At 50.6% G+C, this 24,989-nt stretch overlaps 9 protein-coding genes across 9 annotated transcripts; 3 read left to right on the top strand and 6 right to left on the bottom strand.

Annotated features, from left to right (window-relative positions):
- Positions 1-2,869: 2,869 nt before the first annotated feature.
- Positions 2,870-4,243, top strand: BCR38DRAFT_407651 (uncharacterized protein; the record flags this gene model as incomplete). Its single annotated transcript, XM_040858189.1, has 1 exon — positions 2,870-4,243. One exon carries the CDS (start codon positions 2,870-2,872, stop codon positions 4,241-4,243), a length of 1,374 nt encoding a protein of 457 aa, XP_040718325.1.
- A 1,215-nt stretch (positions 4,244-5,458) lies between these two features.
- BCR38DRAFT_163138 (CDP-alcohol phosphatidyltransferase-domain-containing protein) lies at positions 5,459-7,424 on the bottom strand. Its single transcript, XM_040853792.1, has 2 exons — positions 6,692-7,424; positions 5,459-6,611 (listed from the first exon to the last, which is right to left on the bottom strand). Exons 1-2 carry the CDS (start codon positions 6,997-6,999, stop codon positions 5,672-5,674), a joined length of 1,248 nt encoding a protein of 415 aa, XP_040718324.1. The 5' UTR covers positions 7,000-7,424; the 3' UTR covers positions 5,459-5,671.
- Positions 7,425-7,849: 425 nt separating this feature from the next.
- On the bottom strand, positions 7,850-10,879 carry BCR38DRAFT_336868 (coatomer subunit gamma-2; the record flags this gene model as incomplete). The annotated part of the gene is made up of 5 exons (XM_040855493.1): positions 7,850-8,082; positions 8,143-8,961; positions 9,017-10,331; positions 10,408-10,718; positions 10,804-10,879. The coding sequence occupies 5 exons, from the start codon at positions 10,877-10,879 to the stop codon at positions 7,850-7,852; spliced, it is 2,754 nt and encodes a 917-aa protein (XP_040718323.1).
- A 244-nt stretch (positions 10,880-11,123) lies between these two features.
- BCR38DRAFT_427927 (uncharacterized protein) lies at positions 11,124-13,245 on the bottom strand. Its single transcript, XM_040859865.1, has one exon. It carries the CDS (start codon positions 12,963-12,965, stop codon positions 11,388-11,390), a length of 1,578 nt encoding a protein of 525 aa, XP_040718322.1. The 5' UTR covers positions 12,966-13,245; the 3' UTR covers positions 11,124-11,387.
- A 193-nt stretch (positions 13,246-13,438) lies between these two features.
- On the top strand, positions 13,439-14,442 carry BCR38DRAFT_473044 (anaphase-promoting complex subunit Apc5; the record flags this gene model as incomplete). The annotated part of the gene is made up of 4 exons (XM_040862931.1): positions 13,439-13,686; positions 13,844-13,918; positions 14,124-14,216; positions 14,294-14,442. Exons 1-4 carry the CDS (start codon positions 13,659-13,661, stop codon positions 14,440-14,442), a joined length of 345 nt encoding a protein of 114 aa, XP_040718321.1. The 5' UTR covers positions 13,439-13,658.
- Positions 14,443-15,077: 635 nt separating this feature from the next.
- On the bottom strand, positions 15,078-16,037 carry BCR38DRAFT_336640 (N-glycosylation protein-domain-containing protein; the record flags this gene model as incomplete). The annotated part of the gene is made up of 2 exons (XM_040855472.1): positions 15,078-15,530; positions 15,648-16,037. The coding sequence occupies 2 exons, from the start codon at positions 16,035-16,037 to the stop codon at positions 15,078-15,080; spliced, it is 843 nt and encodes a 280-aa protein (XP_040718320.1).
- A 397-nt stretch (positions 16,038-16,434) lies between these two features.
- BCR38DRAFT_427923 (uncharacterized protein) lies at positions 16,435-17,894 on the top strand. Its single transcript, XM_040859864.1, has one exon. It carries the CDS (start codon positions 16,661-16,663, stop codon positions 17,627-17,629), a length of 969 nt encoding a protein of 322 aa, XP_040718319.1. The 5' UTR covers positions 16,435-16,660; the 3' UTR covers positions 17,630-17,894.
- Positions 17,895-20,525: 2,631 nt separating this feature from the next.
- Positions 20,526-22,026, bottom strand: BCR38DRAFT_483306 (uncharacterized protein; the record flags this gene model as incomplete). Its single annotated transcript, XM_040863611.1, has 2 exons — positions 20,526-21,601; positions 21,684-22,026. 2 exons carry the CDS (start codon positions 22,024-22,026, stop codon positions 20,526-20,528), a joined length of 1,419 nt encoding a protein of 472 aa, XP_040718318.1.
- A 606-nt stretch (positions 22,027-22,632) lies between these two features.
- Positions 22,633-22,994, bottom strand: BCR38DRAFT_337464 (uncharacterized protein; the record flags this gene model as incomplete). Its single annotated transcript, XM_040855538.1, has 3 exons — positions 22,633-22,673; positions 22,794-22,873; positions 22,933-22,994. 3 exons carry the CDS (start codon positions 22,992-22,994, stop codon positions 22,633-22,635), a joined length of 183 nt encoding a protein of 60 aa, XP_040718317.1.
- Positions 22,995-24,989: the final 1,995 nt, after the last annotated feature.

Here is a 24,989-nt window from a genome sequence, read left to right as displayed (position 1 = left end):
GGATGAAGGACTACATTGAAGATAAATACGGTATTACTGAAAAGCCTAGCTATGATCGTCTTCGGATATGGGTAAAGGAGGCTTGGGATGAATTACCTGAGAGCTACTTACAGGAGCTTTTGAAATCAATGCCAGAGAGGTGCGAAGCGGTGATCGCGGCCAACGGAATGCATACAAAGTACTAGTAAAATGTATTGGATGCATATGCCAAGAGTTAGCGCGTGCCAAGGTGGGGCACGGTACAAACACACAATTGAAAACTTACCCATAACACCATAGTACACATCATCTGATAGCTGGCGGGTACCAGGCCTCGATCTACGCAGATATGCACTCGTCAATCTGCTGCTGCATTCGACACTTAAACAGCGGCCTCGTGACAACAAAGTGAGACAAAAGGGCAGACCATTATATGCGATAGATTATGGTGCAACACCAGCTCCGTCAGGCAGCCGCTGAATCGCCTGTCTCACGTTCATCACGTGGCAAGTGCATGGCCGTATAGCGCCATTGTTTCTGGTCTAGTAAGCTAAGCCGCTCAGCTTCGTCCAACCTGGCGAACAAACGCCCTTCGCGAGACTCATGTCGAGCTGTACGAAGCGGTCGAAGGACATTGTTCGAACGTTGCGCCTAAGATTGTATCGAAAGTTTAGTATCTACGCGAACCGTTTCTGGCAGGTGATGGGATTTCCAGTTTCAACGGCTGATCTTTAGAGATGCTACTTTTGCCTAGCCAATCGGTAAGGAGCCTAAATATAGAACGGCTGACTAACGTCCTCCAAGGGGTACTGCGCTGTGGCAGAGACGAAGCTCTCCAAGATGAAAAGCCATGTTCTAGACTTCGTGGTGATTATGTGGAGTTAGTCTGCGCTCATTGGAACATACACACCAAAGTCAGGTGGAGTATTGCAACTTTTCTCCCCTGTCAGGGGTAGGCTTCTCAGCCTTGCCATGGTTGAGAATGCGTCTTGAGTCAACTTGTTGAAGATCGAAAGACCCCTTAAGAAACCAAGGATTGGCCGGTGTGATGCGATATAAGTTGAGGGCTGTCAATGGGCATGGTGTTGATGTAAGCTGATCACAACACAGCGACTTGGACGTCGGCCCGCAAAGCATCCTGGAAACCTTTGAGGTTGACTGCCTGAGATGAACTCCGGTCAAAATCACTGCAGAAACACTGCGAAAATCTTTGCCATGAAAAAGGCCGTGTTGAATACGGCTTGTGTGAGCATGAACGCCATACGACCTCCTAATTATGCTCGCAAGAACGTGGTCATGTTGCCTGCTTGTACGACCAGCAACTTCTATAGCAAACGAATTCCAGTCGATTCCGGCCCAGACATACCCATGTGCATTGCGTGAATATCACCAGCGCCTGGAGAGACACCAGCCTGTCATCTTACCACAGATCCAACCCTGAATTCCGAAACACGTGGCGGGCTGGTGCTGAACACACCGGTGACGCGTTGTTGGACCTCATGTAGATGCAACAAGCTGGCCCTGGAATTATTAGTGCTTGTCAATAATGCACAGCGAGCTAAAGGAGTGAGGATTACCGGGAAGCAACTCACGCAGCAAGAAAGTGGCCAGAGGTAAAAACACACGTTTCCTGACGGCAATGGGTCTCATGACATGCCGGATGGCGGCCGGTGTCTGTGGCAGATGAGCTGGAGCTTTCCCCTGGCTTCTCTCAGGTTGGCGTCTCCATCCGGAACAGCTGGCTACCTATCTAACACAGCGGTCTGTCTATTCAGACTACCAAGCGATGTTCGCAGAATGCCCTGGACGGCAGTACAGCTAGGTTGACCAGGTATTCGCCTCATTGCCAATAGTCGAGAGTGACAGATGTAGGTGTATTTGGCTTCTACCCGTTCAAAGAACAATGGCTTGCCCGAAGCCTTAGAGTGCCGTAAACTCTGATTGAGAGACGCCGCTGACCCTCATGACTTGTACAGACTCGCTAAATCTTGGGGTCACAGTATATGATGTGTACGAGGATACATCGGCAGCGGCTGTTGATCCCAAGATAAAACAGGGGGACATGGCCATGCGAGGTGGTGGAGGAAATTATCGTGGATAGCTTGATTCAGGTGGGTTTTTGGCTTTCTAGCAGCCCACGTCACGATGATTCGGGACTGAAGTTAGCAGCTTCCGGATGCAGGAGGTTCCTGTTGGGAGGAAACATTGCTTCGGGATGGGTGATGGGAAAGTCCAGGCAGGAGCTAGACATTCGCAGTGATCCAAGTGAGTCGTCTGTTTCCGGGAATGCTGTCTGGTTTCTTTCTCAGGCAATTTATCCAGGCAGGACAGCAAAGTCGCATCGCTGGTCGTCTCCAATATCAGGCATTGCGTAAACACCAAAAGTTCCAGACAATCCCAAGGCTCTTTCCGATAATTTGCCAAGGCTGCCACAGTTGTTCAGTTGGCTTTTCAAGTTTGGGAAAGAACGAGCTGCTGGGTTGGTGGTGCTGGTTGTGCTCGCCCGCGTTGTACCTCCCTCAGGTTCAGTTCTGAGCTCTGCCTTCATCCCGTCCACAAGGGGACCGGTCGTCACCAATTGATCACCATCGCCCAATTCACTCTTTTCCACGGCCTGGCAACGCTGTGTTCTTCTCTTTTATACGTCGGGACTCTTGCCCTTCTGGCCAAAGCCGACGCATTTTCTGGAGTTGGACTTTGGGTCCTTGCCATTCATTTCCATCCCACTTACCTTAAGGTATCCAAAAAACACCAACGTCTGCACGACGTCATATACAGCATCCTTCTTACTTCACGCTTGCCTCCACACCACTACTCGGTTGTACTCCCCGGGCAGACTATTCCAGCAGTCGAGTCAACTAGTAGCGATACGCTCATTGGTCTTGACACCATGGAGACTCCCAAGCAGCAAAAGCAGCAGCAGCAAAGCCCCCAGATCTACACCACCGTGGGCTCCATCTACAATCCCCATGCCACGCCCCTTCAACCTCCTGCTCGAAGAGGTCGCACCGTCAAGTGGCCGCCCAACTCGGACTACATTCACAAGTCAGCCTTGGCTGGTTTCTCCTTGAAGGGTTCCATGTCACCTCCCACGACAGCCAACAGCCTCCAGCAATACTCGCCCCTGCAGCAGAACCAGGACCGTGCCGTCAGTCCTGGCACTACCAGTCCTGAGAGCTTTTATAACTCAGCTATGCTTGCTGGCAACTCATTTACAGCTGCACCTGCAGCCTCCGACAAACATGGCGATGCAAAAGTCGATGATAATGATGATGTGGAGGTGGATGAAAACCTGAGGAATATGTCTGTGAAGACCCTGACCAACCTAGCATCCTATCCCAACCCTATGCAGAAGAATGCACAGATGGTTCTATCTCGTGCTCGGCCCTTGGCGAACATAAGCAACGCATCTATGCCCAACTTGCGAAATACCCGGTCTGACCCGGCCACACTGGCCAACCTCCTACAATCCGATGGGGTCAGTGAGTACGAGGCGCAGTCATCGCGAAACGCTTTCAAGGCGGTCTTGTCAAAGGGCTATGGCGCGCCTCAGCCCCTGACTGCCGGGCCCCCGGGTCTGCGCCAGCACAAGTCGTCTACCCTCGACACTGACCGACAGAGATCGCGAGTCTATGATGACGCAGCTCTAGCCAAGCTAACCGCATCCAATCTCAACTACCAACAATACCAGTATCAATACCCGTACGCATTGGCTCGGCAGTCCACCCCATCATTCAAAAGTGAGGGTTTCACGTCGGTCCAAGCCCATTTGGCCAGAGAGGCCTCATTGAACGAGTCGACAAAAATCAGTGATACTCTCACTGCAGAGCAAGTTCGCCCCTTCTATCCCTTTGGAATTCCACACGACTTCAGCTCCCGAACGAAGCCACTTCCGCCTGGCTGGGCTGAAGATTACCCTCTCGATATTTTTGGCATGCCCAAGAATCGCGGCCAGGCGGCCCGCCAGGCTAAGATAGACGCTTATTTCTACGCTGGAAACGACATGATCAACACCTCGATGGACGATGCTATTAGAGAGAAGAGCCGTCGCGATTTCGAGCGGACTATCGGCGTCATTGGGGATAAACGAGAGAAATCCAAGGACAAGGTCGTCAACAAGCAGTTGACCATCGAGGAGGCGAACAAGGTTCCTGCCAGCGAACATGCCGAGGCCCTACTTAATATGACCTTTCAAACCCTGATCAATCACCCCCAGTCTTCCACCGGGTCGACTTTGCCCAAGTTTGAGTACAAGAAGGATTAGCTGCCAATGATGCAACATCGTTATAGCCAGCAGGCTAACGAGGAGAAGTGGACGACGAATGCTATCTCTGCAGCGATGTGAAGGAGGCAGTTGTCGGAGGCGTTGGAAATGACGTCTTGTAGCGATGTGGACTTGGAGATGCCTACCAAATCTGGGTCACCCAAGGGCCATGATCTTGGCTTGATCATTTTGGTTTCTCGCCGTCATGAATATGACTGTACGCGACTCGACACTCATCTACCCCCTCAAAGAACGGCCACGAGTTTGTCAAAACTCAATGATTCATCACGATTCTTCCTCGTTCACCTCGATACCGTCGTCCCATCCTCGTGATTTGGTTGAAGTGAGGAGTTGGTTTCGCGGACGATGCTTTGAGGCGTTGGACCATAGTGATTGGTTCTGGATGTGGGGATTGAATTGGAGGAACGAAGCATAGTGAGAGTTGGCCATTCTGCATTGGGTGGGCAAGTGACGAAGTAGACATGCTGGAGGAAGCAAAGGTCAGCCGGAACAACTCGCAAGGCATCATGAGCCGCCACTTGCGAACATGAAGGCGATAATTCGGATCCCTGGACTTTAGCTTTGCATTCGCAGAAGTATTGATACACACCTTAATAGACTTTAATAATGTGTACGGACTCGCGCTTAATTGATTGCTGATTGCGGAAGTCTTACGCGGGGAAGAGTTGTTGAAGAAGTAGAATCCCATGGCAAAGTGTACATGCCGAGGGGCAGCCAACCCCTATCCGACCCGGCTGAGCGACTCGATTTCGTAATTTGTGACAAATGACCCACGACCGGAACCACTACCATTAAATAGTCCACACAGCCTATAGATCCAGCACCCATGCATGTCTGCGTGTGTCTTCTAAAATTGCTGGTGGCCGATGGCAATGTTGGTGTAGTTGGGAGTGTAGTTGGGCCGGCTTGGTCAAGCTCTTTGTAGGGAATTGTAATCATTCAAATCTGTCTATATTGGTATCTCGCGTGTTCGTTCTATGATTCCTCTCATCATTCAATACCACCAAAACTCTGCCCGGCAGTATCAGAAACTGCTCGAGTCAAGATAGATAAACGTATATAAAGCATAACCGCCTGAACTCCATTTGCTCGCGTGCGTCCTTCGTAGTTCAGACTATCTGTTCATCAAGGAGAGAAAACCAACCTTAAGAAAAGGCGTTCCTCGCTTTGTCTTGGCCTTCATAAGTCATTAGCCCATTATACTGAATTGCCTCCTCGAGGCCTCCCCGCCAACCCGTCTGTTTCTCGAGACCTCATGTACCAGCTGCGCCTACTTACCGTTACTTTCGCGTATTGCTCAAGGTATATGGCTCGTAGCTTCTCCGACGACTTCGGAGAGATCATGTCACATCCCCACTTTGCTGGCGTTTTCTTTCTGTCGCACGCGGACACAAGAGAGAAATACCTCTACTTCTCCTTCTTCCCATTGCTATTCTCCTCCTGGACTTCCACATATGGGTGCTTAATAGTCAGGCAGTAGATATCGAGGTAATCGCAAATGGTAACAATGACATCGACGACAAAACTGCCATAGACGCCAATCGCCATGCCCAGCATCGAGAACATGAATGCAACTTGGTAGACATCATCACCCAGCGCACTGGGCCATCCAAAAGTCCACCCGAGCTTAGACTGTAGCAACGGACCAAGCGAGTCGAAGACGCCCCAGGCAAGCGGCACAACCAGCACGTTCCAGTAAGGGAAATCAAGCTTAACGAGATGCGCCGTGATCATCTGGCCCACGCTGTACGCATTGACGATACCAGCGAACATGGCGAAGGGGACAAGATGCTGAGTTCGGATCAGGGGCTGCAGCCAGAGGTAGGCGATGATGAGGGACCAGGTGCCGAAGAAGGGAAGCAGCCCCAGCAATGCACCTCGGCTGCGGTCACCGCGGGCACGACGGGCTTTAATGACATTGCGCGCGCTCTCAACCGTGTTGAAGACGAGAACTACGGTGCCCTGCACCATGTACCACTGCGTGAAGCTGAACTCGTAGAGAAACGACGGGATGCCCCACGAGTCCGGGACGCCGACAGTGCGTAAGAGTGATTGCTGCCAGAAGCTGCCGCCGCCGACGCAGCCAGTCAGGGCGTAGACGCAGACGATGATCAGGATGCCCTCGACGGGCCCGCTGACAATGCCCAGCGTCAGGGTCTTGGTGTGGTACTCGTCCCATGTCTGAACGTAGAAGGTCAGCAGCGAGGCGAAGAGTGTCGCGACTGTGTACCACGAGTGGCCCATGTTTTGGCAGCCGGCGAAGATGAGGCACTCGAGGGAGGTGTTGAGCGCGTCGACACCGTGGTCGAAGAGCTCGCCGAGCGGGCCGCTTTGACGGGTTCGTCGTCTGTTATTTTGCAACATATTTTAGTCCGGGCTCATCAAGCAATGAAAATTCGAAGTCGGGATGAGGTAATGTTCACTCACGCTTGTGACCCGTCCACGGCGTCAAAGGTCTGATAGAGAAACAGGCCTATAGCCCAGCTGTAGTAGACCCATGTCGGGCAATTCTGGTCGAGCGTCGGGTTATACCACAGTAGCGTGAAGAAGTTGAATATGACAAACATGAACCCCGACAACGTGATGAGGTTCGGCGCCATCCACATGGGGAAGCAGCGGATCACCACATTGGAGTAGAAGGGCTTCAGCACATATCGCGACATCAACGAGTGATCCACTCCCGAGTATTTGTACTCCTTGAGGTTCGGCAAGAATTCCTGGCGTACGTACACCATCTTGACGGTGTTGCCTGTCTGACGGATGGAGCAGGTACAATATAGATAGATATTGTAGGGCTTAATCGTCGGGACGCAAGAAGAAGAGCAATCCGACTGCGGCGGTGGTTAGGGCTTGTGGTATCTTTTGAGGGGTCACTGCCTTGCAACTTCCACGAACCAAATACGGCAGCGTGCACAAGTCCAAGACAGACGGTTCAGTGATGCAGGAGCCGACAAGGTTCGTAACGATATCAAAGATAGCGCCGGAACGGTTGAAGAAAGAAGGTAATAATGGGTTGTTCGCGTGTTCAAGCTTTTGGCATTTACCAAACATTACACATATTGCAACGTCATAAGACCCTAGTCCTTGGATCCTAGCAAAAGCCGAATCTCATCGGCTTGCCCGCTAGTCCCTATCCATGCTAGCGCCCAGGGCTGTCCTTTGCCCTTGCGAAGCATTCAACATCAATCACATGTGGCCTCCTGTCCCCTCCGGTTGGCCTCGAAACCATTGAAACAAGGCTTGTTGGAGAACATACCGGCACATGAAGTTTGAATTGGCTTGCTTGATAATAGTCATGGGGATAGCTTGGTTCTCAACCAGATCACCTTCTCCCTAGTTCGTCCTTAGTTCTACTAGTCAGTGAACAAGCGCGTCTGTGAACTTGTCTCCTTGGCAGTTTTTCAAGTTGCCTCACCTTCTCCCTACGATTTGCAGGGGCTCGAAGCCGCCCAAAGCTCGTCCGCGTGCCTCAAATGTCTTACAACGGTCCGGCCCATATAGTATCTAAGATGCATGCCCTCGAAACCCAAGCAACACTTCGCTGACTCATTTTGCTGCAGTAATAACGCCTACCGAAACCCGACATTAAGCGACTGATGCCACCACCATAGCAGCCACCCCTTCTTCTTCGCTGCGCACTACCATCTTGGTCGTCACACCAGATTTCGATGAGTACGCCATCCTGATGTTAGCCAGCACTCGGCCACCATTCACCGTCTTGCCCAACAACTTAAGTTGATGTGTCGTTTGGTTTACCGGTACGTCGGTTCCCTCCAGCGGCTGTAATGACAACGTCTTGGCCAGTTGTTCTGTTGCGTCTGCAAAATAGGAATTAGTAAAGTGCATTCACATAAGCACGTTACGACGAAATAGCTTACCTGCAATGCTGTTGGCCCCTGACAACTGGAAAGTCTCTTCCGCTTCGTCCCCTGCGGCTCCAACCTGCTCCCAGATGTGTGCAAAGTTACCTGCGAATGCCGGGATCACATAGTCGCTGCCAGCAAGGTCAAACTCGCCCACCTCATACTCGTCATCGTAGCCTTCCTCCTCTGGCTCGTTGGTTGAGGGGTCGATTTCCTTGAGGTTGAACCTGAGTATGTTCGAGAAGGTGCTTGTAGGCATAGATGCCTCGCCGTTCACCTTCTTGAACGCCACATAAATCTTGCCAGGCTCATCTGTAGCAAGCTTTTCGGCCTGGATGATGAAGACCTCCTCAAGTTCTTCCTCTTCCGAAGGTGCAGCAACCACGGACACATTCTCCAGCACAGTTGCCGGAAGGGTGTTCTTGACCTCGTATTGGAGAACAATGTGCTCCTTGAAAATGTGCTTGATGACGGAGACAACGTACTCGGTCTCAGCCTCGGTAAGTTCAGTGACAGTAGAGGATTTTAGAACACTACCGAATTCGTTCATCTCCGGAATTGCCATGAGCTCCTGGGCGTACTTCTGGGCAGCCGCGGCGGCCGAGGCTTGTGCGTCCGCACCGCTTGGAGTAGCCTTGGACGGTCCGGTCTTTGGGGGCTTGAGCGAGGGTGTCGAGGCGGTGAGCTTCTTAGTCCGGTCCTCGGCATCTGCTTGTTCACGGGTAACCACCGGTATCTTGTTGATGTCGAAGGGTGAATCGAAACTATCCTTGTCATCGGACGTGACATACATGACAAGTTGGTGCTCGAAATATGGGAGAGAGAACATAGTTTCTATTTCTCATATTAGTGTCTGGGAGAAAAGCATTGGGTATCGGAGGCAACCTACCACTCTTGATAAAACGTTCTGCCATTTCATCTTCCTCATGCATTAATCGCAGGTTCAAAGCTGCGCGATCACGGACTTCGTCGTCTACATCGTCTAAACATCTGGTCAAGAGAACATCGACACTGCGCTTGACTTCGGGGTCCTTTTGTCCAACACCAAACTTGGCCAGAGCGGTCACAGCCGCGGCTCTGACAATGGCATTCTCTAGCACAACTCGGTTGTAGATATAACGGATGTACTTTGTGGGGTGGGTGGTCTTCGGCCCCTCGAGACCGAGGAGGTGCAGAATTCGGACGGCCAACTTGGTGAACTCGCAGTCCTCGATGAATTCGCAGAGGTGAGCAAGTGCATCCTCCTTGGAGTCTGGAACAAACTTGATCAGGTCGAACATGCTTTCTACGACTGCGCGCTTGAATTCGTAGCCGCCCTCATCTCGCAGAATACCACTGAGGAAAGCAAGCATGCCAGCCTGCTTGCTTGGGAACTTCAAGCACAGTGTTCGAATGGCCTCGACAATGGTGATCTTGAACTCATCGGTAATCTCAGACATGAATCCAGTAATTTGCTTCATCAGACGGTCCACGCTCGCTTCGTTGCCAGTCTTCAAGAGAGTAGTGATGGCGAAAGTGGCGATGGAACGGTTGCCATTGGATATGAGAAGTTCAATATCGGGGTTGCAAGAGTTGACGGCATGCGGCTTGAAGGAGGCGAAGTTGTGGAGGATTCGGAGAGCCGCAAACTTGGTGACAGCTCGGGGCGAAGACAGGAACAGTTGCAAGACGTGGACAGCCTGGGTGACCTCGGCGTCTGTGACGTCGCGCATGTCGCAGATAGCCTTGGCGGCCTCGAAATTGACCATCTCACTCTTGTGTCTCAACCAACCATCAAGCAATGTCATCATGGGTTTCCGTAGCGAAGAATCCTCCTCGGCCAGCTGTGCTGCTAGTCGTACCAACATCACAATCGCAGCAGGGCTCTTGACAGCACCAGCGGCGCCAAACTGTTGTACCATCTTGACCAATGCCATTCTGTCGTGCGACCGCATTTGGTAGAGTAGGCCAATGGCGTGGTATTGGGCCATTGTGGAGTTATTGACAGGCATTGCGGCCGATGAGGACGAGAAACCGAGCGAGAAACCGCCTGAGGACTTGGTCGAAGCAGCGGCCTCCTGCGTCTCAGATTGCCATCGTCGAACAACATCCTTGGCGATCGGGAGAAGGTGGTAGGAGGAAATAAGGGCTGCGGAGGAGACCGAGGGGTTCTTGTCGACAATTGCCGTCTTCATAACCCGTTCAATGGACTGAACCGTGGTCGCCTAAACATTGTCCAGCATTAGCAACGAAGGGCCCGGCTCAATGCTTTTGGCAGACCATTCTAATTCACCGACTTACATCTATAATCCGGCACAGGGCCCGAATGGCATTAGGTCTGTAAATTGCATCGGTGCTGCCACCCGTGTCCTTCATGATGGTACTTGTCACCATAATTATGTCCTCAGCAGAAGAAGCCAGTTCCTTGATGACGAGGTGGACCATCTGTCGCAAGCTGGCATCTTTGTTCTGGAACAGCTTCGAGATGCCGAAGAATAGGGTTGTGGCTTCGTTGGTCGGGAACTTCTCGCCCGTGTAGAGTAAAAGGGCAATCTTGGTCAAGAGGATTCGACATCTTCGGGGTTGGATGGGCGAACTGTTGAATAGTCGAGCTAGCGAAGGACTATTAGTTATGTTGAACTGTGGGGGTACGACGGGTGACGGTAAGGTTGAGGATGCAATTGCCAGAATACACACCTTCTTGGAATACCTGAGTGCGGTCGACCTTGACCAAGCCAAGGTCGGCATCTTCGTCTTTTTTGCCGTAACTCATGGTGGGCGAGGGAAACGGCCTTTGAGGAGGACGAAACGTGGAGATATGTGGTGGCCTCGACGATTGACACTTAAGTTGGGAGTTCCAGATGCAGATTCCATGTCGCGAAGTGTCCCTTCCGCTAAATTGGGGATCATGTGACCCACTATTTCGGAGCTTCAATCTCTGGCTGGTCAGGACAAGCTAGCACTTCCTTCCTTCAAAGACACATTCACCACTCGCAACAATATGTACGGTATCTACGTTATTTCAAGCAAAATTTTGTTTTGGGATGTTTTTTACTGTTATTTTCGTTTCGAATCGTTGCCTGTGCATTTGGATCTTTTGAAAGGCAAATGCCAGGCTGGTGGTTCCATCCTCAGAACCTTGATGGGATACTCAATGGTCATTGTAAGCCAGGCCACCGGCTGACCATGACTTTCTCCCGAAGTTGCACAATTATTTATCTTGACAAGGAAAAACTTTGCTAGCGCCTCTAGCTATGCTAACCTAGGTACAGTTGAGGCCGTCAATGACCTCTCGGGTTGGCCTTTACTAGCTTCATGACATTGTCAGCAAAGCCCACGGCTCCCCCGTACTTTCGTATAACCTCTTGCAGGTCAACATCCGCGTAGTCTGCGGTCCTCCTTCTTCCTAGCAATCCAGTATTTCGTGTGCTTGGTATCCTCAACATCTCCGTCTCTATCTCCCAGCCGCAATCCGTTCCAATCTGTGACACCCAAGAAACAAGCGACGAATAGGCCGACGTCGACTTATCTTGCTGTTTAGGGGGTGGTGCCCTGAACCTTGACCCTGACAGATCATGGCTGCAACATGGTATCATGATGAACGGGCATTCTGATGCGGTCGCAAGCACAGGAGTCCATGGTGTAAGCTCGTCTGCATGGTTAGATATGATGAACGTGCCTTTCGGGAAGGTGCCGTCCTGGATCAGATTCTCCATATCATAGTCGTTGGACAAGTCATCTCCCGTTTCGTCGGATTTGCTTCTGTCCTGGATGATTGATGGGAGCAGGACATGTTGCCGAAGACTTGACAATGCTTCCGTATTTATTGTCGTGCCACTTGGGACGTTGTAGTTCTCCCACGACTTGCGTTTTCGAGCATCAAATCCCCACCCCGAGTATCCTTCTTGGAGTAGCACGTAAACGAGGAGGCCGTTGCCACATCCAATATCAACGAACCCCGGAAAGACAGTGCCAGAATACATTTGACGCCACAACTCGATGAGAAACGCGGCAATGCTCAGATCTTCGAAGACATGCTTTGAAGGATCAGTCACTTCAGCCCAAGATTCTATGAGTTTCCGTCCGTATTTCTCTTTGAGCCTGGCGTAAGTCGTTTGAACTGTTCTTTGGGGGACTATAGTATCGTGATGAACCCGCTTGACGTAGCCTGCCTTCGAGCCTTCTCCGTGCTTGTGGAGCGTAGACAACAGATGGAGGGCTGTACGAACCAACTTTGGCGTTTGACTTCTATCATCCTGATTGAAGAAACAGTAATGAATGGAGATAGTGCCCTCTTCAGTTTTGGCGTTCCATTCGTGCAGGAATGCCAAACCCCGAACGTTAGGGTGGTAGAAGGGCATTTCAGATACAGAAGAGACGTGCGGGTTATACACCAGCATCCACCTCTCCGCCTCACCTGGTCCTTCCGCATGATAGAATATACATGTTTGATCAAGGGGCTTGTCCCTTAAAGCGTTCCGGGGGATCAGTCTCCGTACAAAGAGCTTTTCCAGTTGAAAGTCCCTGAACTGGACAAGTCGTGGTTTATGCTCGGCAGGTCCATGTGGTTGATCCTGATCACCATCACTCTTGAATAGGATATCTGCACGGAACAGCCAGCTGGAGTTGAGATTTGGATTGTGAATGAGATTCAACATGACCTTGGAAAAGGTAGCTGGGTCGAAAGAGCATGGATTCTGGAATAAAGGAACCCAGTCAGCCCCAGAGACATCCTCAATCAAACCTGGGAAGCCGGGATCAAGCTCCGTAGGCTCGAAGGCCACGGCCAACTCCAATGCCGGTTCGGCCGACTTGCCTAACTTGCCGGTCTTCCCTGACTTCTCTGATTTTCCCGACATTCTGCTTTAGTTCAGAATGAGGCTCGCAAGCAGGATTTTCGCCAACCGTATTTAAAGTCCCACTCAGGTCCACCCAGACATGAAATTGGAACTCAGGAGGGAAGCGAATATACGTCATATGCAATCCAAGTCAAATTTGAAGTTCCCTTATATACAAGATTGCAAACGAGATCCTCCAGGTTTGGATAGAATATGAGAACAATTGTCAGGAACCATGGTACGTGCGAATGGCGTTGTCGGTCTGATATCGTGAGTAATTCTAGTATCCGGTAGTTTCGGGGTTCGCGATTTGGCTATTGAGAGCATTTGCACTGGCTTGTGGCGATGCAGGCTTGGCAGCCATCTTAATCGTTGCCACCTGAGGCAACCACATTCTAGCCAGTGTCCGCCCCACTCTTAACCTGGTCAAAGCGCCTGTCCCAGTGAACTGATATCGTCTTGTTGCTCCATCCCCTCCTTCCATTCTTTCCCATCCCACCAACAACCAACATCTCCGATAGTCCATTCAACTCGTCGCATTCCACCCAACTCTCTGTTAAATACAGAGGACTCCCCCATCTCTATTTCTCATTCTTCACCGCCAACCACAAACTCTATCAGCAACTGTTTCGCGAGACTTAGCCGTCGGTCGCACCACTTCGAGTCCCCCTATCACAAACCCTTTCCCCCAGGTTCCCCAGTAAACTCGAGTTTATGTCAATCGAAAACCTCAAGACCTACGGTACGTCAGCTACCCTCGCCTCAGTGTATTGCTTCCCATTTGAATGCTGCTGCATACCTCTGATGGGGGCTTGTCGTCATCATGGCTACAACCGCTTCACTAACTGCGCCCCTCGTCACCTTTTCCCAGATTCTATGCTGACGATGACATCAAACAGACCCCTTCGCCGAAGCCGACGAGGATACAGGAGAATCCAAACAGGCGCAAAATTACATCCATATTCGCATTCAGCGTATGTTTGCCCTTTACAACCAGTTCCACGATCAATCACTTCACCGTCGGATGTTGGAAAATTGCTCAGGGGACGCTAGGGGGCTTCCTCACGTGGGGTGACACCCTGACCCCGATCTTCCGTTGCCCCTCACCAACGCCAGGCATTTCCATCGCAGCACGTCACCGCATCCGTTCAATTAATTGCTAATTTCTATTTGCTACAGAGCGAAATGGTCGTAAAACCCTGACTACGGTTCAGGGTCTCCCGAAGAAATTCGATCAGAAGAAGATTCTGAAGGTCATCAAGAAGAAATTCGGTAGGTGACCCTTTGCTCAGCCTTCGCCCATGACATCCTGCTGAGTCATTAAAACTGACTTTGCCACCCTTTTCCAGCTTGCAATGGCACCATCGTCAATGACACCGAGATGGGCGAAGTGATCCAGCTCCAGGGCGATCAGCGCAAGGATGTCCAGGAATTCCTCATCGACAAGAAGGAAGGCCTAGAGCTAGATGCCAAGACCATCAAGGTCCACGGTTTCTAAGCTGGCCGTGCATGCCCCCGTTACACTGTTGTACTCGATAGCCTCGATCATGGTCGCGACATCTAAGCGAAGGACTGGCGGGCAGTAGCGTCACGCGTTAGCTCTCGAGCAGCAGACACTTCTGGCCGGTCAACTGGTTCTGGCAACAAGATTACGATGATGATCGAGGCGTACAACGGAGTGAAACGGATTTAGGCATGATACCCATTTGCTCGACAACGAGGATTTTTTAGTTTTCGGAATGGACAAAGCTCCATGTTTTGGCTCTCGGAATGATTTCTTCTGCCTGCGTAGGCTCAGTGAGGACGCAAGTTTCCGACTTCATCATGACTTGGAAGACTTTCATTCTTGATTCTGTAAGCATGATTCTATATCAGATAGTACAGAAGACACATTCCCGAACTTCAGACTGCGTAGATATTGCAAGTGACAATCTGTCCGTCCATCTCGAATGATCATAATTACACTCAGGTCAATCAGACTGAAGATGATGCGCGAACAAGTTCGGGATATAATAAAGTGAACCTCAACGCCAAGTGCCGGCCACATGCACTAACTCTAAGTGTTCCAACATAACGCCTCGAATAGTGAAGGTATATACAGATGCAAGGAACAAAGTCCACAGAAGCGTTCCCTTACACCTCCAAATCCCTTCGCCTCTTGACATCCAAAACCGCCACCAAAATTCTCCCTGCAATCTCGCCCGCCCGCCTTAGCCATCCCCACAGCGGCACAGGGGGGTACTCATCCTTCATCAAATGCAAATGCACCAACAGCGCTACCATGCTGACGAAACTAGCAAGAGAGAAAACGGAGATGCTGGCCGAGGTCTCCTTACGGATGTTGATCTTGCGCTGGGTGAAGTGGTAGCACGCTGTCAGGGTCCAAGCCATGCCAATCCAGGCGGGTAGGAGTAAGGAAGGGTCGGCGGTGCCGCCTGTCAGGGACACGGCGTTGCTGGCTACGAAGGCGAAGATGGAGGAGAGGGTTAGGAGACGAACGATGGTTGCTTGCGGGGTGTAGTTTAGGAGCCAGCGGGACATGAGGCAGTCGGTGAAGAAGTAGGAGAGGTAGGCGGATGCGGCGCACTGGGGCAGGAAGGGTGGGTTAGCTAGCTGTCTTCTTTACAAAGCTTGGGGTTGTTTTCGAGGGGTAAATGGGTCGGTAGCCGGGTATATAGTAGGAGGAAAGAAGACAAGACATACCCATATAATAGCCAACGCTGTCTCTGTCAACATCAACCGTCTCTCTCCTCTGTTATCTATCTTGGTACTTCCTCCTCCTCTTCCATCAACATGATCGTTCTCCCCGCTCCATAATCCGTTCTCGAGGAAATCGGCGACCAAGAACCCCAGTGCACAGCGGACCCCCCACCATAGCGTCGGGGCAATCGAGAGAAGACGGCAGGCGAAGAGGAAAGGGTGCCAGCGCGCGGGGACACCGAGGACTACAGCCATGCGTGGTTGGAGCAGGGACGAGGTTGCTATCGCTTCTGCTACTGCTACCGCCTGCTGCTTTTCGTTGTTTGTTGGGCCATGATTATTGCTGCTGTGGTTGGCGAAGGAGGACAAGTGTTCGGGGGATGGTCTGGCCATCAATTGGCCGCCCTGGCTTGTGGAGGAGCCAGATTGTAAGACAATTGGTTCTAAAGAGGGATGAACCAATGGATACAGTCAGATTACTAGGTTTCAGTGTGCATGTAAAAATGGCAAGTCGAGTGTATGGTAGAATTTAGGACGGAAGTCTGCAGGTTGCAGGTTGCAGCGGACGGGAAACTCTATAGAGAAGTCTGGAGGAGAGCTGTAAGTTGGGAGGAGAGGGCCTGCAAGAAGGTGGACGTGGGTAGTATGAGGGGACTTCTTGAACGGTGTGCGCTGCTGCAACGTCATTGCAAGGGGAGATTGGCTCGCGATTGATTGATTATCAGTGGGCGGGAGGTGATTGACAGGGAGCCGAACCACTGTAAAAACGCTGTTTCTTTATTGGTTGACGCTTTGTGACCCCAGTCGTGCGGGAACTGGGGAATTGAGCTCTGGGAAATTTTTCGAGATCGATCTCGGAACGGGTCACTGCCAAACGTTGCGATTCCGAGGTGACACAAGTGCCCGCACAACATCCAATGCGCCAGGAACACCGGGCTCTTTCCTGGGCATCCAACTCACCTCGACTTCGGTAGCCTGCCTCTCTCTCTCTCTCTCTCTCTGCACATACACCACAAATGGCCAACAAGCAGGTCGCCCGGTTGCTACAACCATGGCTGCGGATCTCCCTAACCCAACGGCCAGCATCGTCCATATTGGCAGCCAGAAGCCGACTTCTCGTGAACACAAGACCCTCTACTCCTCAAACCCGCCTTAGCCTCCCCTCGACTATCGAAACGCGGCGCAGCTACGCCGCCCCCAGGAAACCCAAGAAGAAACCCGAGTACAAACGCCGCCGGACAACCGCAGACCGCTCCGAGCTGACCCTCGACCAAAACGCCATCTCGTACCTACTCCCCGCAACCCTCGTGGCGCCGCCCTTCTGGCAATGGTCCAAAAATCCCTCAATTTTCCTCCGTTACGGTTGGCAAGCGGTGCGCAACCGCGTCATGAACCTCGTCTACCGCATGGTCTTCCGGTACACCTCCAAAGAAAAACTTCTCTCCCGCCCGCGATGGAAGGCCAACCGATCGGCTGTGATCCCCGCCGCCAAGGCGTTGCACCTGCAGATGAACGACGCGGTCGCCAAGGGCGACAAGGAGACGCTGAGGCAGATCTGCACGTCAGAGCTGCACCACACGCTGGCGGGCATGATTGATTCGCGGCCGAAGGGACAGCGGGCGGAGTGGCAGCTTCTGAAATACAAGAGTGGGTTGGGCGTCTACCCGCGGCTGACGGATGATAAGCTGGCGCTGCAGCCTGTGCCGGGGGCTCAGGAGAATAAACTCGTGAGGCAGGTTGTGGTGACAATTCGGAGCGAGCAGCGCATGGCAAGGTATGATGATTTGAAGGGTGGAGTGCTGATCCCGGGGAGTGAGAAGGTCCGGTCGCTTGAGGAGCACTTTGTGCTCGTGACGAGCATTAGCCAGCGGACGTGGGAGCAGGCACCTTGGAAGATTTGGGGGACGCTGCCTACGTCGACTTTGGAGTCATATACTGAGGAGGTGGATATTGTCACGAGGTTGGGCTCGGAGCAGAAGGCTTAAGGGTGTGTTTGAGGGTGGACAAGAAGACAAGGAAAAGGGGAAAAAGGGGAGGTAGCGATTGAATGTATCATTATGTGTATACAAAAGATGTATATTGATGCTTCTTCACCAGAGCAGCTGGCATACACCACCTACTGTAGATGGATTCGACGTATGGAAGCAGTCTGATTGGCTAATAAGCCAATGGATTTACATAGTCTGCATGTACCATAGCAAAAAGTGTCAAAAGTTGATGTGACTAGTTTCAACCCGTTTGTCCACCTTATGATGCAGCATCCAAATTAACCTACTTAGTCGAAGCAAGCGCTACGATTCGTCCACGATATAGGATAATAAAGAAACCATTCCCCCGGTACTATTGTAAGAATGACCCTAACAAATACATGCCTTATTGCGCGAAATACCCTCAATTATTTTATTTTTCTAACCTCGACAATAGTATAAGATGTTAAGCATAACTTCCAAACCTGGCTCCTCGAAGTTAAATATAAGGCGATAGCCTGGTTTGGTTTTCGTTAATTTCTTAGGACCATTAGAAAACATTTTAACCTAATCCGATATATTACTTCGGAAGCAAAAGTATCGGGAAACAGAAAGACCTTTCAGAAGCGGAAAACGGGTAGATTGTAACGGGGATACTTCACGTCCCGAGATTAATATTCAGGCAGTGCAAAGTGCCACTGGTGATGTGCTAATACTACGGATGTGTATATTGTAAGACTGATTCTGAAGGAATCTAAGTTAGTTGAGTGCGTACGATATCTCTTTAGCTGGGGCGAAACCCCTCTGACACAACTTGCCAGCTAAGATCGACCCGCTATGACGACTCTTCCTGACAAAGATATAACTATTTATATTATTAGGGTCTTCATGAATAAAGGCTGAAGAAAGTGGGGAATATTATTACGAACCGTTAGTTCTATATAGCCTAATAGGCCCGTTAGTAGGCTTGTGACGAGGCAGAGGCACTGCAAGTTCGAATCAGGGTTGCGACATCAGTCTATCTCTGTTGACGAATACTAAACTGAAGAAGAGAGAGAAAGAGATCTAAGTGCAAGTGCCCTTTCCTACATTATAAGGAAAAGGGCAGCGCGTACAGGTGGGACACCCATACTAGGGTGTCCCTGTGTTCGTCCAGGGGCCCAGGGGCCAGGCATCGTGACCGGCGTCACAAGGCTAGGAAAGCGGGTATAACAAATACACGCCCGGAGTGGAAGAACAATAGGACAGGCAGGTTACGTAATGGATTATTAGAATTAGTAATCCAAAGTGGCCAAGTAAAAAGGAGGACGAGGTTCCTGGGTATTTTATAGATAAGCTTAGTCTCTATTTTAGTACTTCATCTAAGAATTAATCTAATCTATCAGTAAGATATAGTACCTGAACGCCGTATTCCTAATAATCTCTTGTTCATTAGTTACTTCTATACGCACCTTATATATTAATCAAGATCCCGATAGCAGAACTGCTTGGCTAGTATAAACCCTTCAGCTCTTCTTTAGTAGCTAGACTACAGAGACTTCGTCACACTGCGTTTATCACAGCTACCAGCCACTAGCAGCTGACATGTGATGAGACAGCGGCACTGCGAGTACGCATCAAGGTTGCGATACCAGTCTATCTCTGTTGATGAATACTAAGTTGAAGAAGAGAGACAAAGGGTTTCAAGTACAGGTGTCCGTTCCTTTGTTATAAGGAGGACGGGTGTCTATAACTGGGACAGCCCTTACTTGGGTGCCCCTGCTCTGCGTATCGTCCAGGTGACAGGCCTCACATGACATCTAACAACGGTCAAATCATATACTTGTGCAGCCTGAATACTTAGCATGTACGACCATAGCTTCTAGAAAATTCGGGATCCCGTCCGCTCTCCCATAGACAAGCTGGAAAGCGCCAAATTAGTAGTTGGGTGGGTGACCACCAGCGAATCCCTGGTGTTGTACATTTTATCAAACACTTTTTTATGCCTCAATAACATTCTTGAATTAAATAGAGAGATCCCCTTCTATATATACTAGCAACATCTGTGGGTTTTCCCGGGTGTTAACTGCTCCCTGCTTCTGACTTGCATTGTTCATGAAAAATATGAACCAAAAGTTGTATATCGCCGACTTGACTGTTCGCAATTCCTACCCCTAGCTCGGATTGCTAACATGCCAGTCGACTCACATCTGTCCAACCCTGAGTTCTTGGACCAAGAGCATAGGAAGGAGCACAATAATAAGCACAGTCAGCAAATACATACTTAGACAACAGAGCATTTGAGAATCCAATGCTGAAGCGAGTTCTTTAGAATCTGGTACGGTGATCTAGCACATATATAGCTTATTGAAACATTTCCATGCTCTCGTCTATCTTGCTAGCTTCCTAAGCGTCACAGATAATTCCAGGAACAGGCAAGGTAAGGCCACACTTTACTTTTCAGCTCTCTTGCTACCTTATCTTGGGGCAAGAGATTTGTGGCGTTGAGTGAAACCCCAGGATTAACTACACAAAGCCTGAGTGTTAACGGATCGTTGTCGTTGAAGTCTAGTTTCATATATATTACTAACGGTAGAAGGGAAATGTAGAATGATAACGCTCGAAGCGTGTAGTAGTAGTAGTAGTAGTCTCATACAAGAATGAAACCGTAAGTATGTCTCCCGAATCCCGTAGTAACGAGAGCGCGATTTGTAGCCCCAAGTCCTCCAATAATCATCTCGTAATGGTCCTCATGACCCATCCCCTATTTTCACCACACGTCCATCACCATCGGCCGCTCCAGGAGTTGCGGCCTGCAGCAGAGATAACCATGACCACCAATTCACCCATCAGCCCCGATATACCTAATTGATTCAAGACCTTCAATAGCCAGACACCGGCAGGCAGCCAGGCCATGAAGAACAACCAAATTGGTCTAGAAGAACTTGCCCACCCCCTTCCCAGCCGGGACCTCCTCCCTCGTCACCTCCGGACTAACCCCCTCATACCCCTCGTCTTGACTCTGCAACTGCGGCACCGGAAACGGGCGATCAAGTGCATCAAACCGTCTTCCACTCTTCTTAGCCATCACAAATTGGACCGATAACCTCAGAGCCAACGCGATGAATCCCCAGATTAGACCCCCAATAGGCGCAGCGACAAAAGCGCCGAACGCGCCCCAATCATCAGCGTACAATCCCTGCTGAAGCAGAATCAACTCGCCTCCCGCTTTGGCACTGTCATAATAGATACTCCCAAAGACGAACACGGTAAAAATCCCGCCCAGGCCACCGACCAGGACCTCGAAGCCACGCCACCAGTATATCTTTTCCGAGAGTCCCAAAACAAGAACGGGGATGGTAGCCGCAGAGAGCAAGTCGGTTATGAGGTAAATCTGTAGGATACTCGGCGCCTTGAGAGCAAGCACCACGACAGGGATGATGATCAACACAACGGCGCCGCGGATCCACCACGTGTTCAGCCTGTTGCGGAACAGGTCGTTGGAAGCCGTGGAAACCATGGCACTCTGGAGCGAATCAAAGGCTGCGGTGCTGAGAGTGATGACGGCTACGAGGACGATGCCCACAACCCACGCGGGGAGCTGTTCCAGCAACAAAAAGAACGCAATCGAACCCGAATCCGCCATAGTGTCCGGGTCCCAAGCTCCTGTCCAGGCGGCAATGAGACCGGTGCAGCCGACCATAGTCAACACGATGAGGATGACGACCATGGCGGCGGATATGCCCACCCAGAGGTCCTTGTCGGTCTTGGAGGCGAAGGTGCGCAGCCAGAAGTTGGACAGGAAGAAGTCGTTGGTGAGGATGGCGACTGGGAGGATGTAGAGAAGCTGCCAGCCGAGGAGGTTAGCAGAGAGGAGATCCGAGTTCTTGACTAGGTCTGGATTGATGTTGGTTTCGACGCCGATGGCGACTGTCGCGATGATGATAAGGCAGACGATCATGGCGCCTTGAATGTTGTCCGTTAGGAAGGAGATGCGGAAACCTCCGAGTGCTGGTGGTTGCAGTTATTAGTACAGACTTGGATAGACTCATGTTCAGGCCAGTGGAAAGGGACCAGGGCGGTTTGAACTCACATGTGTACACCGTCGTAACGACGCATTCCACAATGACAACCGGCAGCCCGTTCAATCCAGTCAACGCATTAACCACCTGGCCCACGGCAGACAACTCAGCAATCATGTACAAGAACAGCGTAACCAGCGACATGAAGCTAAGGTACAACGCCGTGACAACCCCATAGCGCTGCCTCGTCCACTCGGTGAGCACGAAGCCCTCAGGACACTTCCGCCGGATGACGGGCCCAAGCGCCGCAAACACAAGTAACGGCAGCGCCGACGAAAGCGCATACACAATGACGCCCTGTAGACCAGCAAGCGTGGCCAGTTCCGGGTACGAGAAGAATATACCCGATCCCATGGCTTGAAGAGCAGATTTAAAGTCAGTACATCTCGAAGTCTTATCGGGGAAGACAGAAGGGGGGGGGTTTCATCAGAGCGGCAGCACGTTTCCCACGCAAGCATTAACTTGATCGAGTAATTACGGTACAATCTCAGCTTCATCTCCTCAGAAAGCGGCCCTTGGGGGGATATCCTCCCATGCTCTCTCCCTCTCAGTGCTGAGAGAAAAGAGAGTGAGAGGTTGGATCCCCAACCAAGGCCTTCTCTTCAGATCCGCGCCCGTAGTGAGCCACAGTCTCCCTCTTCCCAGTCCCCCAACCACGAGCGTGGGCGTCCGGGGACCGGGGGGAGAGGAAGATATCATTGTTAAACTTGTGTGTACGTACGAACCTAATTGTCAGTCTTTTCTGCTTTGGTTGCAACTCAAATATCTCTCTGGTTCCATTACCATTCGTTGCCTGCATGCGCCTTCACCAAATTAAGTGGCCGGCGAGGGTGTGTCGAGCGCCACCATATTGCGTGTCGTAAGTTCGAAAGGTGTCGAACAAAGTGCTACCGCTCGAAATGTTTCATGAGGGGAAACATGCTGCTGCGCAAAGGAGTACGTGTTAGGTAGCTTCTTGCACTACTCACCGGCGGCGATGAAGTTGAGGGCCAGCGGCAGGGCTATAGAAACGAATTAGTCACCAAGTCCTTCGTGCCTCAAAAGATGGGGAACCATGGGAGAGTCTCAGAAGTCTGCACAAGACCCCTAATAGCTGGTCCCCCATTGATAGTATTTCTGACCCGTCTGAGTTCTATTGCCAGCCAGGAAATCCACCTTGGGCTGGTTTCTCATCTTCCATGCTAATCCCGTTCCTAGGAGCCTACACCAACAACATCATCAGCAAAAATGAGGATTGCCATTATCTGGCTGTTTTCGTACAAAAAGGCGCCATAGGTGACATAGATAATGGCGTTGGACGCCTGAAATGATGGATTCCCCATGAGTGCTGGGAAGAGTTTTCTCTTGGAACGCAATCCTACTGCAAGTCAGTAATGAGAGCCCCTTCTTCAAGATGGGTCAGAATGCTCACACGTTTCGGTGTCGATTAACAATGATGGGATGGCTACGGCCCTGAAAATTGAGCTGTTTGGTGGAGAAAGAAAAACTTGTAGAAAGCCCTCAAGAAATCACGAGCTCATAAGAAGCGCGAATTGACAGGGGACCTCGTACTATTGTCGTGACACTGAACCACTTTGCACAGCGGCGCCGTGCCAATGTGGAGTGGAGAACACCCACAACCTCCACTTGTACGCTTAGTAACATATTTCGCCGAGCAACTTTTCTTCTGAATTTGCCAAGATTGGTGTAACGTACCCCACAAGCAAGTTGGCCACTTTTTCTTGGCACCGTACGAACAACCTTTTAATTAACATCTTTACACATACCAAGATGGGATCGAATTGGAAAGAAAGCGACATGATTCTAGCGTGTCAGGCGCTTCAATCGAAACCCGAATTAAGCATCCGACGCCCTGCCCAACTCTACAATGTCCCTCGGTTTCAGGGGGACAGGACTTATTCCGTACGACCCGGAATATGTGATTTCACAGCTGGATATTAAGCTACATACGCCTACACCTCCTGGGAGCTCGTCTGGCGCCCCCTTAATCTGGGAATCAAAGACTCCAAATAACCCAACCGAGGCGCAATCCCAGTCTGAATACGTTAAAAACAGAATCGTATGGCATCAGAATAGCTCCCCGACGACAATACTTACGGCTATTGACCAATTTTCACGTTGTGCGACGGCTGTTATGCATCGGTTAGTTTTACTTGAGGATGAGGTTACTACACTTCGGAAGGCCAATCAAGAGCTAAGCCGTCGTCGAAGGACTAAAAATCGACAGCTACAGGATGGAGGATCTCTTAGTTTACGAGACGCTCAGGACTTACAGTCTCAACGGGATATTGAATAGCAGCTACAGGATGATATACGTGTAAGTCGTCGTCGTACGAGACCGGCCGAACCACGCCGACGGCGCTGTAGGATCTGCGGAGAGCCCGGACATAATGCTCGTACTTGTGAGAATGATAAAGATACGTACGAGGAAGAGGATTCCGATTAGTTTGAATTATTATTTTTTAGTTTAGTTGAGTTATTGAAGTTATTCATACGGTGCCAAGAAAAAGTGGCCAACTTGCTTGTGGGGTACGTTAACTTTTGTGTCATTCATCTTCTCTGAAACTTAATAAAACTCTATGGTTGACACCCATTTAGTCTACATAACGCTGAGCAACCCTTTTTAAAGCAGACCTGTGTTCTTCCAGTGATAGGGGTATGGGGGTATTAAACTTGATAATAAGAACGAAAAGGGAGTATGGCCAAGAGTATTGTCGAGATTGAACTCGCCTATCCTATGCCATATATCCTCCACTCAACGAAGAGAAGATTGGCCATGTTCAGGCCAACATGCAAAGAATCCTAGATATCTATCCCTGTACGTGCCAGCCGAGGAGATTCTCGACAGCCTTGGATAAGATCTGTGGTCCATCATCACGACGATCATCCACTGCAGCAAACGTGGCAAAGTCGAAGGGACGAAAACGAGAAACCTCCCATCTCATTACAACGATGACTCTCGGGTTACGAGTGTCCTTCTGTGATCCAAGTGGGTCGGTCGCACACGGAAAATCAAGACAATGGATCCAACAAACCATTGTCGAGTGGTAAGAAGATGAGTGTTGGGAACACGCCGAAGCGAGTTGGTGCACTCCTTTAACTACCGATCCAGGAGGTCCTCTAGAGCACAAGTCAGTCACATGAACTCACATAAACTCTTGGAGGCATTGCTTGCTTTGGACTTACCAATCTTGCCATGGTAAAGTGTGTGAACACAGGTCGAGGGATTGTTCAAGAACGGAAAGGGTATGGAATGACAAATGCAAACGACATGGGCTGTCGCAATTTATGCTGAATCAGTGGGCATTTCGCTTGCA

This window comes from Pseudomassariella vexata (genome assembly GCF_002105095.1).
Source record: "Pseudomassariella vexata strain CBS 129021 chromosome Unknown BCR38scaffold_4, whole genome shotgun sequence".
NCBI lineage: Eukaryota > Fungi > Ascomycota > Sordariomycetes > Amphisphaeriales > Pseudomassariaceae > Pseudomassariella > Pseudomassariella vexata.
This window is presented reverse-complemented; position numbering and strand designations above follow the sequence as displayed.